Below are 19,456 nucleotides of genomic sequence, written 5' to 3' on the forward strand. Positions count from 1 at the left end.
GAGCCCTTGTAAGGGATCACTGTTGCTAAGCAACAGAAGCGCCAACCATGAACAGCACCAGACTACAGGAAACTGGCGTTAAACTGGAGTTAAACATTTAATTTCATTCAACAGTCACATGAAAGGTAGGCTATCATTGAACTATAGCAGTTAGAGGTTTTAGTTTACATGAGACGAAAGCTAAATTCACATTTAAATGGATTAAATGTAAGATTCAACGAACTGCATTTTATAAATTTGGTCTTTTCCTGAAAAGAATGCAGTGTTGTTGTGAAACATTGTTATAGCTCACAAGTCGAATAGAAAACCTACAGAATAGGTCATCAATAAAAGTTAGCTAGCTTTGCAGGTAGACGTCTGTGTTATAATCAGGTGTGCTTCCGGCGAAAGAAAGTTCTGTCAGCTGAGGACAGTCAGGGTAAGCTAGCTCATTATCAGTGTTACCAGACGCATGGTACGTATATGTAGACGTTACGTTGCCGTCATTTTAGCTAGGTTAGTGTTATAATCCGCTGTTTCCCTTTTTCTATTTCCAAGGTAAGGCAGGTTTGAAAATGGGCCTGTAGTACATGTATTCACACAAGAGCCGTTGAAATATAACCTAGTTACAAGACTAGAAAACTCACTTTTCCAGCATATCCTGGTGTTCTGACAGTTACAGCTACTCTGTCAGGATGAGCGATGGAGTAAAACTGTGTTTTAAAGTGAAACACATTCAGGTGGGATATACCTCTTAACATGGACTGAATATTAATGGCTCAGTCTTCCAGGTGGAAGAAAGATATTAAAAACTTAATGCCTTTCATTTTAAGCACATTTATGGTAATAGTTGTCTGTTCTGTCCACATACATCACCAGAAGACCTTGGAACTGCAACATCTTAATGGAGATGACCTACCTTATATCTACCTACCTATCTTTACAGACATTATTGATACCTAACTTAAATGGACCTCTAGTCCACCGGTAGCTTATTCTGAGAGAGCACCTCAGTGATATATCAGTTGATTGATTTATGATTCTGAATTTAGCAATTCAGAAAAGACCATAACATCATGTGTCATCTAACTGAAGGCATGAGGTGCTGTACATATAAAGGAGCAACAGGTATGGGGCTAAACAAAGCTGCTAACGTTCTTCAGTGTTTGGCTGACATCTTGATAGAAATGCTGATCTTCTTTTGAATTACTTTTTGTGTGTAAAATGTTACTTGATTTACTATACAACATTACTTTCAGGGTTTGTGTCTCTGTCAGCTGAGGCATGGGCAGCCCCTCCACTACCACTCTGGATGAAGTTCATTGTCTCTGGCCTTTGTGCTCCCACACCTGCTGCTGGGAGGCTGAGCAGCGGATCCATGCAGGCAAACCTCGCATGTTAAAGGCCCTCACCTCTTGCAGGGCCTCAGCAACAGCTGCTGATGGTAGGCACACCTGTAACCCTCCTTTAACCCTACTTTTAACGGAGGTGCTGGCATGTCTTATCGTCACACTTTTCACACTCTTCAGGGCTTTCCAGTTTGTCCGTATATTTTAATGTTCACATATATTCTGTAAATAAAGGCAGTGAAATGCCTCCTGTTGTAGTTTTAATAAAATATACATATTGTAATTGTAGTCATATCATTTCCTGTCTTTATGACCAGATGATAGGTTTCCAGCTGTCACTGTGGTTAATGCAGCAGACTGGACTAACGCTGGCTCGTCCACTGAGGTCTTTTCTCTTAAAAGTGAAGATAATGTCTCAAAAGCTGCTACCGATGCTCTCATTAGCCACGTGGCTTCACCGAAGGGAGCAAGAAGACAGTATGTTGGTTTTTTGTTTTAATTTAAAAAATTTTGAAGCTGATTCTGTGTGCAGCACAGATGGAAACTAATGAAATAAATTATCTTTCAAGATAACAGAAGGAATACATGACATGACAAGAATTTGACGCCAACAATGTAACATAACATATAGTGAAACAGCATAAAATAAATCTGTTTGTGCAAACCTTTGTTTAGTACTACATCTTCTTTTAGATGCCATCTCTCGTTTTTTGGTCAGTAAAGTCTGTTGAGTCATCTACTACACTGACCTCTCATTTGCCTTTTTAATTACAGTGTTAAGCCTCCTCAGCTTCATGTCAAGAATCTGATTTTCCTTCCCTCTCCTGAGATGAACAAATCCATTGAAATCAAGGTGAAAAACAAAATATCTAACGAGACAACATGTCTAACTTGTGAACGTGTGCAGTTGAATTAAGCCATATAATTTCTTGTTTGGTTTAGAAGAAACTCAAACAGGACAAGGCAAGAAAAAGGGTTCTGTTGAAGCAAACCTCTTTGAAGTCCCAGTTGAATCAGGAAGGGAAGGGTTGGCTGAAGGTGGATACTGACCCATCAGATCCTGGTAGGTCCTGGCCAGGCCCACATAGTGACCTCCAGGTAAAGAAGGTCCCTGCCGCTCCCCAGTGTCACAATCTTGTTCCTGTGGGTCAAACTCTGGTCACTGCCCCTGAGGCTAAAGGCAACCAGCAGCCGCCTAGGTCAGCCCAGACCCTCCGCCCCAGGAAAAAACAGGTGGTTCTGCAGCCCGTCTGTGAGGGGATGCAGAAGAGGCACACCCGAGATGAGCACCGCACCTTCAAACATAAACTGGACATGAAGGTTAGACACCCGTTTTTCCTCTTATGGTTATCTTTTTCTGTACGGCGCAGACCGCAAGTCTTCAACTCTCTAACGGAAATACTCAAAAACACTCAACTCTGACATTTCAGAAAAGTACAAATGTTGTTTATTTTTTAGAGTTTTTGTAGAGACTGAAAGGAAAGATAATTACAAAGGATAAAAAAGAGAAGTGAGTGTTGTTGTACAGGTTTGTTCTGGTGTAGTTTCATTAGCATCACTTCAGTGTCACTCTGGCCGTTCATCTTCTCTTTCAGAGAGTTGGAACACTTGTTATTGAAAGTGCTGACGTTTGAAGATTGTCACCCACTCACTCAGTCGCTCATGATAACACAAGTCTACGAGTACATGTGTGTGTTTCACCATCAATAACACCGCCTGCAAATGCGTAAGAGAAACTGTAAAGTGAGAGTCTTCATCAGCTTCCAAAGATGCCAACTCTGATAGCTTTCTAGTTTTCTACTGGGCTTGTAGCTCTGTGTTTATTTAGTGTTTTCAACATCTCATGTAGAGACTGGTTGTTGGTCACGTACTTCCCTGATTACGCAGGCCTCAGTGCAGGAAGGCTGAAATGAATTCTTTCTCAGCAGCTCATAAACAAATGAATTACTCATATGAAATCATGCAAGATGTATGCCAAGTATGTGCACAGCTTGATACTGTTGGTGCAGTTGTCAGTTTGACCGTTTTTTGAGACAAAACTGCTGATTCAAATTTAGCTATAGATATATTAAATATTCCAGCCCACAGTTGAGATTGCTTAATGCCAACGTGTGATGAGGTATCGTTGGATTTAATATAAATCTTTTTTCTGTCTACGTTGTGAGCCCAGGCTGGAATCGATGGGATTGATTGGGAGAGTCTGAAGAGACAAACTTACCAGTGGAGGAGGCACATCCTGCCTGCTGAGTCTTCATCTTTAGAGGACAAGGCAGAACATGTACCGGACAGCTTCCACCCAGCCCCCATACTGAGCTCATACTACCAGTCCAAGAGCCCTTCAACCACAGGTAACTTCAGACCACCACTTCCATTTACCAGGGGGCTACGAGATGAGCAGGGCAGCGGTGGAATGTAACGGTAATCCACTTAAGTACAACTTTTACTTGAGAATTTTATGTGTTTTGTATTTCACTACATTTCAGGGGGAAATATTGTACTTTTTACTCCACTCCGCCTTTTATTTGATAGTTACTTCTGAGATAAAAAATTGACATAAACACATATGATCAGATTAAACATGTTGTATCCAACCTTTTTGTCTTGTGACCTCTTGTGTAAAATCAGTGCGTAGATGTGTCTCCGTGTCATATTTCAGATGTCTCTGAGTTGTCAATAATTCCACCAAAGAGTCGATGCTTCATAATGTATTGTATTAAATCAATTTAATATATCAATCACAGGGACTGATTTTCTGCAAAAATGAGTACTACGAGTACTTTTACTCATTTGTACATTGTTGTTTTGGCACTTTTTTATGCTAAAAGAAAAAGAAAGTGCAGTACTGAAAAGCTGATCAAACTTTCAACAGTTGCGTCTGCATCAGTTCCTCTTTCTCCATTTAATGTTCAAGGCTTTGTAGACACAGTTTGTTGTTTACTCATTCGATAGATTTATGCCAAACATAGTTTATGTTTGATATTTGTGTTCACAGGCGCTGCTAAATGCCAAAATAAAGCCTACATGAATGAGATATGGCAGTGCTGTACTGTACAGCTAAGAGGAATGAAGGCTCCAAATGAAGGTTTTCAACATACCGTTACTGGAACACTGCACAAATCGTAAGTATCGATCCCTCCGTGCAAACTCACATAAAATGTATTAACGAATTATTAATAAAAAAAAGTTGCATTTGAAAGAGCTGGTTTTTACTCCTTTTGATATTGTTTTGAAACTTTGCTGTTGAGTCTGAACGCCCAGGTCACAAGTAACAATTTCATATATTTCCTAGACTATAGATGCAGATGATCAGAATGATATGAAGCCGTGTATTAAAGGGGCCGATCCTGCTCCAAACTCCAAGCAAAGCTCACTGGTGTCAAGTACTGTGGAACTAACCCGGTCAACTCAGCAGAAGTATAATTATTATGTTTTAAGCCAAAGTGCAAGATTAAAACAGCCCTTTTTGTAGTACATGCTACTTTCTGAACTATGAGCATTCTCTAAAGTACTGGATACTAGGTTATAATACCTTTTTCTGTGATTTTTTTTTCTCTTTGTCTCCAGCAACAGCAGACAACTGCCCGCCAACTTCATGTCTACTGCCTCCACCATCCAGTCTAATCCCTTCTATTTATGAAGAAGGTAGAGAAGACTGTAAACATGCCTAATTAGACATTAAAGTGAGCATTCGTGAAATAATGTGTAATAGCATTAAATGAGCGGTATCTGATGTTGAGATAACAACAGCCTCTGGTTCCTGTTAGAAACATGGCTGTACAGCAGCAGGTGTCACCACAGAGTCACTGAAGGTCAGGTTAACTTGAAAACTGGACCATTCTGGAAAAATACTTTTCAGTATAGAAATGATTACAGTATGTACGAGTATGATTACAACATGGGGTGATATCTTTTTTTGCAGGCACGACAGAAGAAATTTTGGAATGAAATTACTTGGTCGCCATAGTTTTAATTCAGAAGGCAATCGCAATATATTCAGTCAACTTTAGATAAATGTAACATTGGCTGTTTTTGATGTTAATTAGATTAGGTCAGTGATCCTCATGACGAAATAGTGCCATTGTTGGATCAGGAAAGAGGGTCTAGAAACTGGGAAGATCATATGATTGAAACGTGAAATAATAATACAGTAAATAAAGATAAACATGCAGCCTTCTCTGGTGGATTTTGGACTGAATAGGCTGAATAGTGAACAGTTCCTTCATCAGTATGTATTAATCATAATGTTTGTTTGAACTTCAGAGAGAAAGATGAGACTGAGATTAACATTAATGGTTCAAATTGACAGTGTTTAGTCATATTGACTTGTTATTGCTCTGGATTGGTTTCATGCTGATCTTATGAGCAGTGTAGTGACTGGAGTAAAGAGGTTTTCATATTGTGTCTGGCTGTCTGGCAGCGTCAGTAGCATGATGTCACCCTCACCTCCATCTTTGGTCGGTTCAGCTTTGCTCTGCTCCTGCAGACATTTGCCAGATGATGTTGTGATCTGTGACCTAAGCTCCAGCTCCAGGTTTAACTCACTTTTAACTGTTTTTAGCACACTGAGTCATGTTAACATCATTGTTAAACTGGTAACAGGTTAACTCGCTGTTCTTTTTTATCACTACTGGGGTGAATTCCCCCTGAGAGTGATGTATTGATTCAATTTAAATAGTAGACAGCAAAGATGTTGCTAAAATGAGTTTAGTTTAGTACATTTCTTTATAAGGGACCACGTACAATAAACATTAATCTCATAAAAAAGAGAAGACACACATAATACCAGATTTATCTACAAGCTACTTTCCATCAGCTGTCCCTGCTGTAACTGGTTGATGGTTATGGTTCTGGTTAAATGCTTTTTCAGAGGCTTGACTATTTACTCTGAATTTACCATTATACATCAGTTACTGGCAGTTTGATTCCAAAATTCAACCCTTACATGGTGGCCATGTGACTTTAAGCAGCCCAGTATCTGAAGTATTGGACATTTTCGCAGAGCACAATTTACGTCCCATGTCAACATTTGGTTCAAGGGCAGGAAGTAGTAGTAGTAGTCAGTATTTTTTATGTAGTTAGACAGACAGTATGGATGCGTAGGTTGATATGAATGCTGGAGACTGCAGTTTGAGTCCCGTCAAGTCTTTTAGTTGCCATAACTGTATTATAGTTTATTTGCCATAACCACAATCAATTTTCCCTAACTCTGCTGTCATGTAAAGATATTGTAGAGTGCGAGAATTTAAAAAAAGATTTGCACCACATTTAAAATAGTGTCACAGTTTGTTGACAAAACAATTTATCTGGCAAATATTTTGCTAATTGTTGAAGTCATTTTGCAACTATAAATGCCAAACAATCTCTGTTTTCTATCACTGTAAACTGAATATCTTTGGGTTTTAGACAGTTGGTTGGACACAACAAGACATTAAAATTTGACAGGATTTTTTTCACTATGTTTTCTTATATTTTATAGATGAAATGATTAATCAAACAATAGAGAAAATAACTGGCAGATGAATTAATATTGAAAACAGTTATTAGTTATAGCCCTAGTATCTATCTCTTGTGTCTGCTGTTTGCTGCTGAGCAGGTTGTGTTTAGTGGGTTCATCACAGCTGAAAACAGCTTCTGATGAAAGTGGTGAATCAACAGTAAAGTTGACGGCTGTAAAACCAAAAAAATATCTTAAAAGAGGCTAAAAAGCTGCGTAGACATGCGTAAAGCTGCAGAGTCGGTGATAATTCATTATGGTTTTGATACTACGAGTGAGCCCTTTCACAATAATATACTAGTGATTAAATCAATTGTTAATATGAGAATATTAATAAGACCAGGTTTAACAACTCATGTTACATCAAGAAGTGATGATGCGTGGTGAATCAAACACCTTCAAGACTTCATATTTTATGACTCCAGTAATCGATATAACGTAGCCAGAGAGATTTTAGCTTCTCTTTTTCCTCCTCCTCAAGAACTTAACTGAACTTTATGTGATTTTATCATAAATGAAATGATCCAGATTTTAACGTCAGCTGTAAAGCATATTGGACCATTTGTGTGGACCCCAGGAAGACCACTGTGTGGAAGCTAATGGGGATCAAAATAAAGAATATTGTCTGTCTAAAATTGTCCATTTCTTTCACTTCAGAAATTAATCAAGGCCCTCCAAGAATTTTCACACCTCAAACCTTCAAGAGGTTTCAAAGAGCCCTTTGAATAAATGACCTCAATCCAGCTGAATATCAACGCAAACACTCTCGGCTAATTTTAGACGCCAGTAACACTGAATATTTGTCATCGGGTATTAGTGCACGCTGCTAGCTGCTGAGCAAACAAATGATCTCGCTATTTTGCTGAGGGGAAAGGAGCTCTGCAATGAGCTACGTCAAGGCTGAGCGTTTCCAGGCCTGTTTCTTACTCACACATACAATGCCTTCTGTTCTGTCATTTCTTGATCAAAAGTGACTTCATTTCCATTTACTGTATATTGGCTTTCCAGAGGCCTCAGGCACAGTGAGCTTTATGTGCTTGTGTTCCAGTTCCCGTAGGGGAGCCCTGGAACGTTTTCTGTTTACGGCTTTGCTGTGATAACATTTTTCCCTCTGAATCACAGGCAGCGCTGTGTAGCGGTGCCACCTTTCCCCTGCCCGCTAACAGGACACTCTCTGTCAGTCGGCTACACCACCAGCTCCCACACTAAAGTCCCTTTGAAATGCCAGTTTGTTTATTCTAGTGTACTAAATATGCAATGTGCCGTTTAAGAAACCTCAGATTCACTGAGGGGAAAGGCAGCGTCTGTGTTGATGGCTCTGGCTCTGTCATTTTTAGCTAAATCCTGCTGTTTGTCAGATTGTGCTCAGTGTGTTTTCAGGCAGAATGACTTTGTTGGTACAGTATCTTGCAACACTGTTTTGCCCTCTCTGCTTTGACTGATCTCCATTTTCAATCGGGGATTTAACGAAGTACGATTCCACCCATTGCATAACGTCTTATTCACAAAACACAGTTTGACTCCTTTTTAGGCGTCAGATGTTGTTTTTAAATATCAATTTACAATATCGTTGGTTCTCTGCTTTCTGTAAAACACTGGTTAGAAGGTCCACGCCAAGTTTTCAGATCCTCAGATCCAGCCACACTTCAGGAGGATCACACTGTCCTTCCAGCAGGCCTTTTTCACCAAACACATTTTGTCACAGCTAGAATTAATGATGGCTTAATTTAATTTTGTGTACAGTCTTGTACAGTAACTCCAAGTAAATGCTAATGTTGCTTTTTGTCTGCTGGATGTGTAAATGAGCAACTGTTTGCTAACATGTTAGCCATATCAACTTTATTGTTAATGCTGTGATCCCCAAGCGGCCAAAAAATCTATTAATACAGTTTTAATGTTTGATTGTTTTTTCTCTTTGGAGTTGTAATTTCTTTATAAAAATGATAACAATAACAACAATTTTAATAATTTGTTATTAATATAATATTAATTATTTAATATTTGTTTAATAATGGTTGGTTCAAGAGATAAAAATCCAACAATTTTGTCAAAATGCTGCTGTTGTAATTCAAACTAGTTTCCAATATATGAGAGACATACTGTAGATTATTTAAAACTGCAACTGTTTTTTGGCCACTGGGGGGCAGCAGCACAAACACAACACTGGCATATAAACCTGCCTGTTTACACATCTACACAGCAACTTAAGCATTCATGCGGAGTTTCTGTCCACCTGATGAACACAAGTCCAATATTGACTCTCTTTTGGCTCTGGTTTGGTCTCCACCAGCTGCAGAGAAAAATATCTGACTCTTTAGTTGCTAAATGCTCTACTGTGTTCACCAGCTAGTCTCTGTCTGTCTGCTGTTTGGTGCTAGGCAGGTGGTGTACAGTGGCGTTTGATGACAGCAGAGTTACGGGCCGTAAAACCTAAACAATAATCTAAAAGAAGCTAAAAAGCACCGTAGAGCTGAAAGCAGCTGCAGAGTTGGTAATAATTCTCTGTGGGTTTGTCACTATGGGTGACATCTTTCATATTACACACAGTCATTGTTAATATAAAAACATTTATTAGTGCAGCTCTAATGTACCTTTAACTAAACTAAACTGACTGAGAAAAACACTCTGAAACTACAAGTACTGTACAGAGAGAAGCTGCTCAGTTACGGCCGCAGCAGTAAAAGTTATTAGTTCAATCCACTTGTTGCATACCTTGGCCTCTCTGTGGAAGGGGTGTGTCATCAGTACCTGCAGCACACCTGCTCATGCCAGACATACAATGGCCAGGTTATTGCTAGCATTGCTAGCATTGTGGCCAGTTATTGCTGCTCTGTGCTCCCTGCTGTCATCACTCCTATTAGATGCTGTAGAGGAATGTGCAGGCCACAGCTTCCCTCTGCCCCGCTGCCTGGGCAGCTGCCAGCTTAAATCACGACCCCCTTTTGTATGTGGCTGCAGGACAGCCACACCTGCAGCCACCACATGCAGGACTAGCCTACTTTTTCATTAACTTTTATTCATCTCAAGAGTCTTAAGAGTGTGTGGAACTGCCTCATCCTGCTAATGAAAACCTGTCCGAGCAAAGCCTCGTTAAAGGAAGTGAGAATAGCACTTTGGAACAAATGAGTCATTCTGCCAAATTGTGCTTTGTAGTTTTTAAAGAGTCCATTTTCCATCTCTTTAACAGAAAGATAGAAATGATATTGGTCCAACTCAGGCACTTCAATCCTGATTTAATATATTCCCATACAATAATACATTTGTCAAACATGTTACCAGCAGTTTGGAAGTGATTTCAGAGCACGTATAAACATGTAATGTTTTCTTACAAAGTAATCAACCTTATTTCTACCATTTAGACGTTAGCACATAAACTTAGTAAATACCTTTTTGTTTCTTTTGTGTTAAACACTGGAAATGGTTGCTTTTCAAAGAAACGTCCTCACTAAAAGATGTAATATTTTCATCCCATTTGGTGAAGTTATGACAATTATGACCATAATTTGCAACTTAGTGCAGTCATTTCTTAAATACAGTCAATACCACAAATCCCATTATGTCTTAAGTGTTAGGTTATTAGCAGAACCTAAAACAATGTAAATAGCTTTTTCACAGCTATTAAAGGAGTTTAGGCCATTGATGAAATGAGCTATGTGAGCTAATAAAAACAAGCCAGGCACATTTATATAAAAAATATACTTTTTAATAGTCAATCAGACAAAACATGATGTACACCTAATACAAATAAACATTGAATTGTTCCGAGGTAGCTGGTAGTTAAGTGTATTCATATTCAGGTGTGATTCATAGATAAATATTTATATGTAATTATTCACAAATTTAAGAATGATCACATGTTCAGACTCTGACTTGGCCGCTACAAGAAGTACAGAAGTACTAATGACCACTAGATGGTAGCAGCAAAAAAACCCAAACTGTATTGAAGTGAATGAGAAAATGCCAAAATTCTCTCCTGAAATACAGTCTTTATTTTTCTTCTACAAGAAATGAATAACCCTCAATGACTGATTTAAAATATGATAATGATAATCTATTTTTATATAACACACACACACACACACACACACACACACACACACACACACACACATATATATACCAGAAAAATCTATATTTACAAAGCGCTCAAGAAAAAGTGACAATCATGTCGTGTCATGTCATAATGTATCATAACATATCAATGTATTTTTCATGATGTGTAAATCTGTCAACTACAAAAAAAGTTTAAATTCAACTAAATTCTTGTTGGCATTGGTACTGCAGTGATGTTTTTAGTTTAAAGTCATACTGTGCTGATCTTTTCAATACAGTGAAAAACTATCATGAATGTGTAGGAAAGGGATGGATGCTGAGGACAAACATGAAGAAAAACCTTTATATGTCAAGGCACCAGAGGGCCTGCTGCTAGTCATGGGCATCCAAATGCACCACGGCTCATGACATAATCTGCTCACACTCATCTACGAAATCTAATACTCAGCTGGTGATCAGCTCTGGCTGCTCTGTATGACTGTACAATATAGACAGTATGTGCATGGAGGAAAAAATGGAGCCCATTCAGGGTAACAGAGGGATGAGTGATGACTGCAGTGTACCGGGAGCTTTTTAAGGACACTAGTATGAGGAATGCGGCGGAGACGTAACCTGTGAAGGTGGTGTCATGACTGGGGCTGGGGTGCAGCCTTCTCACACACACATACACACAGACACGCTGATTCCACACTGAACATACATTTACCTAATTGCATGTTTGTTGCCAATGAATGTGTTAAGTGTGTTTAAGGTGTTCTTGTTACTTCCTCTTGGATCCGTACAAACAACCATGCTAGAGAGAGAAAAAGTACAGTCTGAAAAACACTGTTGGTGTGGGTGTATATCCATAATGTTTACAAGAGTAAAGGCCTGGACACATTTCACTACAATGGAATCGCCGGAATCAGTGGATTTGCTTGTGTTGCACAGATTTTTATGTTGAGTTCTTCCTCATTTAAAAAAAAAATCTAATGTGGGAGATTTTTTTGTAGTTCTTTTAAACTTACAAAAAACTTCTCTTTGCATATTGACTGTGAAGAAGGGCTTCAAATCTTTAGTAAATATCCCCTTTTGAAAATATCTTGTCCAAAGTTCACAATTTTGAGCCAAGGGTTGGTTAAGGGGTGGCCACAATGAAATTCCAGTGAATGTGGTTAGTATAGCAATCTGTCAGTTACATTTTCATATTTTGTGTGACCAAATGGAAATTGTAGTCTGGCGATAGCATAACAGGAAAGGTCAAGAGGGTCACCAGAAACGTTAGGAATCATCCACAACAGTCAACAACAATAATAGCAAACATTAATCTGCTGTAAAAATGCAATTAGCATAACATCTCTTCCAGTATTGGCCAAAAGCTATAACCTCCAATATGGCCGCTCAGTGTTTTTATATGAACCAGTAAGCCTTCAATTAGCTCCTTTTAGTTTGTACAAGAACACACTTTGCCTTTCATGAGCTTTTATTTGAGTCTTACATAAACCTTGTCAAATCCGTTCACTGCTATGGATCCTGTTTGGGTTCCTGTTGTGTCTTTTTAGCGACTCATGCTTTACAGCGGCTCTTCCTGCATGCCGCACACACTTCCTGTTTATCCTCTGGATCCCTATGAAAGTGTGATTCTGAGTTGTTAAGCGGGATTTGCCTCTTTTTATTACCACATTTCAAGGAAAGATTGAAGACAATTGTATAGACCAGCTGTTTTGCATTTCTGGGTGCTCTCATGGTTACCTTCATAGAAGTTCATAAGAAGAACGGCGTGTTAAAAACAGTCCGGGATCAGGCCGCTGGTTGGTGTCAGATATCGAGCTAAGAAAACAAACGGGGCAGCAGCGTGATGAATCGCTGACGACTCTTGACCTGTGTTTTGGAAATGTTTGCCTGGCTGACAAACAATGGTTGGCACGGGGCCAGGCGGAGGCAGCCAAACTGGCAACCCCTCCAACCCCCCCTGACTCCCTCCTCCTCCCGCTCCTCCATCAGTGTCCGACACAGCGTGGCCAGTACACACATCCTGCCTTTGTGGGCCAGGAATGCCAAGAATCCAGACTGCTGCCCTCCTCCCCACTACTGCCCAACAAGGTGCCCCCCCCACCCCTCCTCGACCCCCTCATCCCTCCAGCTCACCCCAGCAACCCCACCCCCACTCCAGTGTCCCGGTGGTTTTACAGCACAGCCAGCCGGGTGTCTGGGTGGCTGCCTGTGTTAGTCTGTGCCCTGCATGTGGTTTGATGTTTTACTCTCTGTGCACACAGTAACATCACTGCTTCAGTCTGGAGCTACAACACCTGCTCTCAGGAAGTGAGCTGTGTGCAGTGGCACCAACGTCCAGCCTAAAGGCTGCAGGTTTCGGTCGCAGTAACCTACTCATAGTTTGATGAGGTTTTCAGGGTGGGCTGCGGGCGGCTGAAGCTAGTTAGACTTCTTTTCTTGTTCAAAGTTACTTTTTTTTTGGGAGCACTTTAAAGGACATCTTGTCCATGCCGGCTAAAAGCTTTGACCTTGTGGTGAGACTGTTTTGTCGACTGTTGCTTCCAAGGTCAAGAATGAACTTTCAATCTGAACATTTAAGACAACATGGACGAGAAGTCCTTATAGTTCTTCTTAAAGGAAAAATGGAAATCTGAATATCTACAATTCCATGACAGCTGGGCAACTTGAGGAAGATCTGGACCCTGTGGTGAGACTGTTCGTGTTGAAAACATAATTTTGAATTATTGTGTATCTCTTTCATCATCTGGTGATTTTCTTAGGGCCCTATGAAGGTTCCAAACCCTCAGATTGAAAACCACTGCTATAAAGTGCTGCACTTCAGTGTGTTATTTTTTAAGATCCCATAGAAAACCAGTATTGCTTAATTCTTCTGTCATTGTGTAATGCATAATTACTGCATCATATCCATCATTTTAGAATACATATAGGTTTTCTTGTTAAATTAGTTTTGACACATAACATGTGTTGTGTCCACAGTCTCAGTGGTGTCTTTCAGCAGACTGTGTACACTATATTTTTTAAGGAACATGGGGAGACCTTAAGCAGCCTTATCAAAAGCGCCAAAATACATTTCCCATGTTTCATGACAGCGCGAGCCAACACTTAATGCGAGGACTTTCCTGCTCTCCAGCAAAACACTTTTTACATGCCCCTGGGATGACAATGGGAAAGCAGAGTTTTTCCTACCAATCATGGGAACCTGAGGATAGGCCTGTATTTCCTGGAATGCGGCCCACTAGGAAAGAGATGGAGGGAACACAGGATGTCCTGAGCTACACTGTCTCACAGCACACTGCAGTGCAGAGGACAGAGAGCCCGCCTGCTTGGCCAGAGCTGGTGGAAGAGTTGTTCACAGGGATTTTCTCCACATCACCACTTCCCTTTACCATTATGGAGTGGGATTCCCTACTCAGGTTTTCCATTACACCTGTCCTACCGTCGTTTTGTTTTTGTTTTTTTTTTCTTTCTGGCATCTGTCAAATATGACCTGAGCTGTCTAATACCTCTGGGTATGTGTGGGAGGGTGAGGGTTGCCCCTTTCCTCAGCCAGATTTTACACAATCTAAACAGTAGGACATATTTCAATCAGGATTTGGTTTCCTGAATATATAGTTTACTATCAGTTCTTAAAGACTTGGCCCTTGCATCAATTTTGACATCATGACGTTTCTCCCTAAAGTCACATGTGTACAATTACAGTGTGATCTGAGCATATCTCTGTCAGTATTTGACACCAACAAACCCGCCACCTCCTCCCTCTGGACACTTTCTGGCCGTCTTGAGAGGAGAGTCGATGATATCACAGCGGGGGCGGGGGCATGTTTGTCTATAAGTACAGGCCCCGCAGAGGGAAACCTCTCTATGAAGTAGAGCTGAGCTGAGCTGCCACCAAGATACTGTAGGAGAGCAAAGGAGAGCAGACTGGTGTACCTCTCGGTGCATGGACTCTGAACTGTGGATACGTTTCATCCTGGAGCTGACAAACAAGACCTCTCTCCTCTTGGGACTCTGGACGGCTGCTTACTCAGATACTTTTTTATTTCTTTTCAAGCTTTTGCCTTTTTTTCTCTTCTTGTTCATTTACTGCAACCAGGATGCTTTACCCTGTTAGTTTCTGCCAGATCATTTCCAGCCTGTTTGTGCTCTGCAGCGCTGCAGTGATGGTGAGTTGCTGTGACCTGCGCCCCATGTGCTCTCAGACTTCTCCTTTGCATTCATACATTTTTTAAACTTCATATTATTTTTTCATAATATACACTATACATATTGTGTGAATTGTCATCTGTTGAGTTGAGTTACATGTGGTGACCTGACCTCTGACCCTGTCCCTCAGGCAGAAGGTGAATGCCCGGCTGAGTGCTCCTGCCCCCCCTCGCCCCCGCTGTGCCCGCCGGGTGACAGCTGGGTAACCGACCACTGTGGCTGCTGTAAAGTGTGTGCCAGGCAGTTCAACGAGGACTGCAGCGCAACCGAGCCCTGTGATCACATCAAGGGGCTACGCTGCCATCTGGGGGCCGGAGGAGACCCTGAGAGAGGACTGTGCCGAGGTGAGGGCGACGAGGAGGAGGGCAGGCAAAAGCACATTATTACACAAAATGAATCAGCTTCATTTTCATATGAATATATTATGGGTTTTAATCACAAACAACATTAGTTGTTTGGATGTTGTACATCCTCTGGGAAGTTCTGCCATGTAGTGAAAAATAAAAGATATGACACGCAGGCAATGTGTAAAGTATTGGATCAGTGCCCCCGAGAGGCACTAAGAAAAATGGAAGGGGTCACCAGATAATAATTAAAGGGATAAGAAAGAATGTAAACTAATATTTCTATTACACAATATTTTGTTGTTTTGTTGTCTTTATCTGACTTATGTCTTGTGAAATAGTGCAACTCCTCAAGGCTCTAAAAATCCTCCAAATGAAGAGAAAAAAAAAATCACTCCTTAGTTGAGCAGCTAACAGCTCAGTCATGTCATGATAAGCTAAAAGGTTGGGAACTGCTACACTAGATATTGTGAATCTCTTCTGACAAAAAGGGAGAAGCAATGGCCCCATATTAATCACAACACAAGAAAATATGAAAGGGTCACTGCTGAGATTTTACACATGAAGATTTAGAAAGATTTCGATGAAAACAGTTATATATAAACATGTATGACAAGTTTTGAGATTTTAAACATCTGAAAGAAAATAACTGATGATGTCATCAGGGTTAATCTGTCATCAAACAACCGGCGCTATGTTTGAAAGTTGTGGGTGTTTTCCAGGCATGGTAGGTCTAATAAATGTGGTGCTATCAAGTTGCATTATGGGAAGTGTAGGATCCAGATTGGCCTATAGCAGGGACTCTGAGTCAGGATATTTCTGACTCTGTTGCACCAATTTTCACTTTCTTTCTTTCATTCTTTTCAATACTATTAATTGTCTAAAAAGCAGGAAATATTCCCTGTTGAAAGATTTTTCTCCCAGTTTGATCCTACAGGCTATGATGTAATGTGTTTACCCTTTACTGTGTTCTTCTATTAAGCTCATAGATCGCTCTTCACAGTTCTGTTTCCTGTTTTTTGTGTGTGTGTGCGTCAACAGCGGAGGCCCAGGGTCTGCCCTGCGAGTTCAACGGCCGGGTGTATCAGCACGGCGAGGACTTCAAGCCCAACTGCCATCACCAATGCACCTGTATGGACAGAGTGGTGGGCTGCATGCCCGTCTGTCCTCATCAAGTTCCCCTGCCCGACAGGCTCTGCTCACGGCCCCGATTGGCCCGGTCTGAGGGTGGCTGCTGCGAGGAATGGGTGTGTGACGATGACAACCACATCAGTGAGGAGCCAGACGAGCCGACACACACCTCCCTGCCAGACAGCCAGCCCCTTCCCAACCACATCAGTGCCCTGCTGCAGGCACAGCCGCAGCCTCGGCACCCAGCTGCCACCGGAGGAGCCACGTTCAGAGGTAAACATCACATTCTACCCCCATGATGCCTGTCCTCTTGCCCACCAACACTAAATATGGTTTCCAGAAAGTCTTTCATATTGATGAACAGGCACCAAACTCAGTGTCAAAACAAAAACAGCTTTAGAAAACATCCTGAACTGATTTCAGAGAGATATTTGGCTTTTGGCCTCCACAAAGTGAGAATTGTGAAAATGTTTGACTTTTTAGGCATTTCTCTCTAAAAAATGACCGAACTATAATATTTTCTTTTTGAAACACAGTTCCATTCAAAAGGTCATGGGGTCATTAAAATCAAAAGAAGTTATCCCTCTGGGAGCATGAATGTCAAAAAAAAAAAATCATGGCAATTTTATTCTGAACGCTAGATTTATTTGTCATCTTGTGAGCAAACTTTTGACATGTGACATTTTGCGTGAGGGTGATACAAGAGGAAAGCTCATTGAAAAGGTTCATCTTCTCAGGAGCATGAATGTACTCCGAAATGTTATGGCAACCTACAAGTTAGAATTCCACTTTGAACAAGAAATTTTGGTTGAACATTAACACTTGAATAATGTTCAGGGGGGCTACCAAAATGATTATAAACCATCCAGAGAGAACCATTATTATCCACTGTGAGTTTCATTCTACTGTGTGACAAATCTTTTACAAAAATGTCAGAATGCCTGAATGTTTGCTGTGATTGACTGATCGATTTTAACACTTTGCCTTCTCACAGAGATGGTGTCGTTCCCCGTGTCCGAGGTGTTACTGGGGTCCAGCTGTATCTTACAAGTCACTGAGTGGACCGAGTGCTCCACCACATGTGGGATGGGCTTATCAAGCCGGGTGACCAATAACAACCCAGACTGTCGGCTGGTCAAAGAGACCAGGTTGTGCCAGATCCGCCGGTGTGACCTGCAACTTCCTGTAGCTATCAAGGTAGGCAGAGAAACAGCCCTGTAAGGAACTTGGTCTGTTTAAGTCCACTGAGTTATGATTGTCTAATGCTGTGTCTCTGTCATCCAGAAGGGTAAAAAGTGTCAGCGAACTGTCCGCCAGAAGGAACCAGTCAGAATCACCTTCGCCGGATGCTCCACAGAAAAGCGATACCACCCTCGCACCTGTGGGACCTGCAGCGATGACCGCTGCTGCACGCCCTCCCTCTCCCACACTGTGCGGCTCCACTTTCACTGCCCAGACGGTGAGGACTTCTACCGAAATGTCATGTGGATCCAGCGCTGCAGCTGCAATACAAGGTGCCGTACATACAGCGGGCCCTCCAGCCCCTCAGTCAGCCTCCACAACGATGTCCACACCTTCAGGCACTGAGGCTGACTCATCATGCCCAGCTCCGGCCTGGCACACTGGGCAAAGACTCTGCACCTCCTCCCCCTCTAAACCCACCGCCTCCCTGTCTGTCAGCTGGGTGGGAACCTCTGAGCTCCTGCCATCCTCCCCCTTTGACCAGGCAATATGCTCGCTTGCACTTTAAGCTTCCTGCCATGATGACATCATTTTGCCCACACTAGAGGTGTGTTACCTCGCTCGCACCAGAGCAGCACTGAGGACAACACACTGCTGCTGTGTTAGATTGTTGGCAGAAAGCTTGTACTGAAACTTCTTTTATTTATTTGTAACTTTTTATTCATGTCCTCCGTTTCCACAGAGGGCAATGTGATGGTTTGTCACACAGAAGGTTGTTCAGACCAGTAACAGGGAAGATTTATGAGAAGTAATGAGGATTATGGACATGCATCTTCTGTCTGATGCGTTTTCAATTAATGAGAAAAAACTAGATTACTCAATACATATGCATTAGTGACTATAGCGACTGTGTGTGGCCTGTCCTTTGTGACACAATGTTTCTGACACATGTACTGATTGTGGAGTTGATCAACTGTGTGTGTGTATGTGTGTGTGTGTGTATGAGTGTGTGTGTGTGTGTGTGTGTGTTTATTTTTTGTCTGAAGAATGAGGAACTCTCACAGGAGAGAGTTTACAGAGAATGTGCTAATTATGCTACTACAGTATATAGATTACAGCATATAGTGTGTGTAGACTTCACTCTTAGTTGTGGAGTGGTAATTTTTGGGGATCACCTCATTTTTCGGGGTGTGATTTTTTTTTTTTGTATATGTGTGTCCTTCACATTGTACATACATTGCTTTATTTTGAGGAATGATGTGATGCTACATACTGTATTTAAGACATGTAATGCTTGTTCATTGGATGTTTTCTTTTTGTCTGTAAGCTCCTGTACATCAAATAAAAACTTATCAACCTGTAATGTGTCTTTTTTATGGCTAATATCTGAATCTGGCCAATTTTACAAGTAAAAGTCAAAATCCTACTTAAGTAAAAGTACAAAAGAGATGTCAGCAAAATGTACTTAAAGTATCAAAAGTAAATACGTATTCCCCAGAAAAATGTCCCCTTCTACTGTTGTAGCTACCTGAGGAGGAGCTAGTTTATCTACTTTATAAAGGCTACGGTTAAGCAGTTTAGTCCAGTGGCTCCCATATTGGAAATATTGGATCATTTTACCTTTTTAAGACTCAAACAGTTCATCTCTCTTTGGTGGAACTGCAGAACAACTCATAGACATCTGAAACGTGACAAGGGGACCCAACCAGATACCAGACCCAACTTCA

General features: G+C 41.1%; 2 protein-coding genes across 8 annotated transcripts; both read left to right on the forward strand.

The window, feature by feature from the left end:
- Positions 1–27: 27 nt before the first annotated feature.
- Positions 28–5,501, forward strand: LOC121904567 (uncharacterized protein C9orf43 homolog). Of its 6 annotated transcripts, none has more exons than XM_042422371.1 (9): positions 28–125; positions 1,239–1,423; positions 1,646–1,805; positions 2,103–2,181; positions 2,271–2,648; positions 3,499–3,676; positions 4,321–4,447; positions 4,618–4,742; positions 4,893–5,501. In XM_042422371.1, the coding sequence occupies exons 2-8, from the start codon at positions 1,264–1,266 to the stop codon at positions 4,622–4,624; spliced, it is 1,089 nt and encodes a 362-aa protein (XP_042278305.1). In that variant the 5' UTR covers positions 28–125; positions 1,239–1,263; the 3' UTR covers positions 4,625–4,742; positions 4,893–5,501. The 6 variants fall into 6 exon arrangements, with proteins under 6 accessions (XP_042278305.1, XP_042278309.1, XP_042278308.1 ...); XM_042422375.1 differs by having other exon boundaries at positions 2,274–2,648; XM_042422374.1 differs by having other exon boundaries at positions 1,257–1,423.
- Positions 5,502–12,995: 7,494 nt separating this feature from the next.
- Positions 12,996–19,092, forward strand: LOC121904683 (CCN family member 1-like). Of its 2 annotated transcripts, none has more exons than XM_042422539.1 (5): positions 12,996–15,032; positions 15,203–15,416; positions 16,458–16,820; positions 17,542–17,744; positions 17,835–19,092. In XM_042422539.1, exons 1-5 carry the CDS (start codon positions 14,964–14,966, stop codon positions 18,132–18,134), a joined length of 1,149 nt encoding a protein of 382 aa, XP_042278473.1. In that variant the 5' UTR covers positions 12,996–14,963; the 3' UTR covers positions 18,135–19,092. The 2 variants fall into 2 exon arrangements, with proteins under 2 accessions (XP_042278473.1, XP_042278472.1); XM_042422538.1 differs by having other exon boundaries at positions 13,000–15,032; positions 17,832–19,092.
- Positions 19,093–19,456: the final 364 nt, after the last annotated feature.

This window comes from Thunnus maccoyii, chromosome 9, assembly GCF_910596095.1.
Source record: "Thunnus maccoyii chromosome 9, fThuMac1.1, whole genome shotgun sequence".
In the NCBI taxonomy this organism is placed as follows: Eukaryota; Metazoa; Chordata; class Actinopteri; order Scombriformes; family Scombridae; genus Thunnus; species Thunnus maccoyii.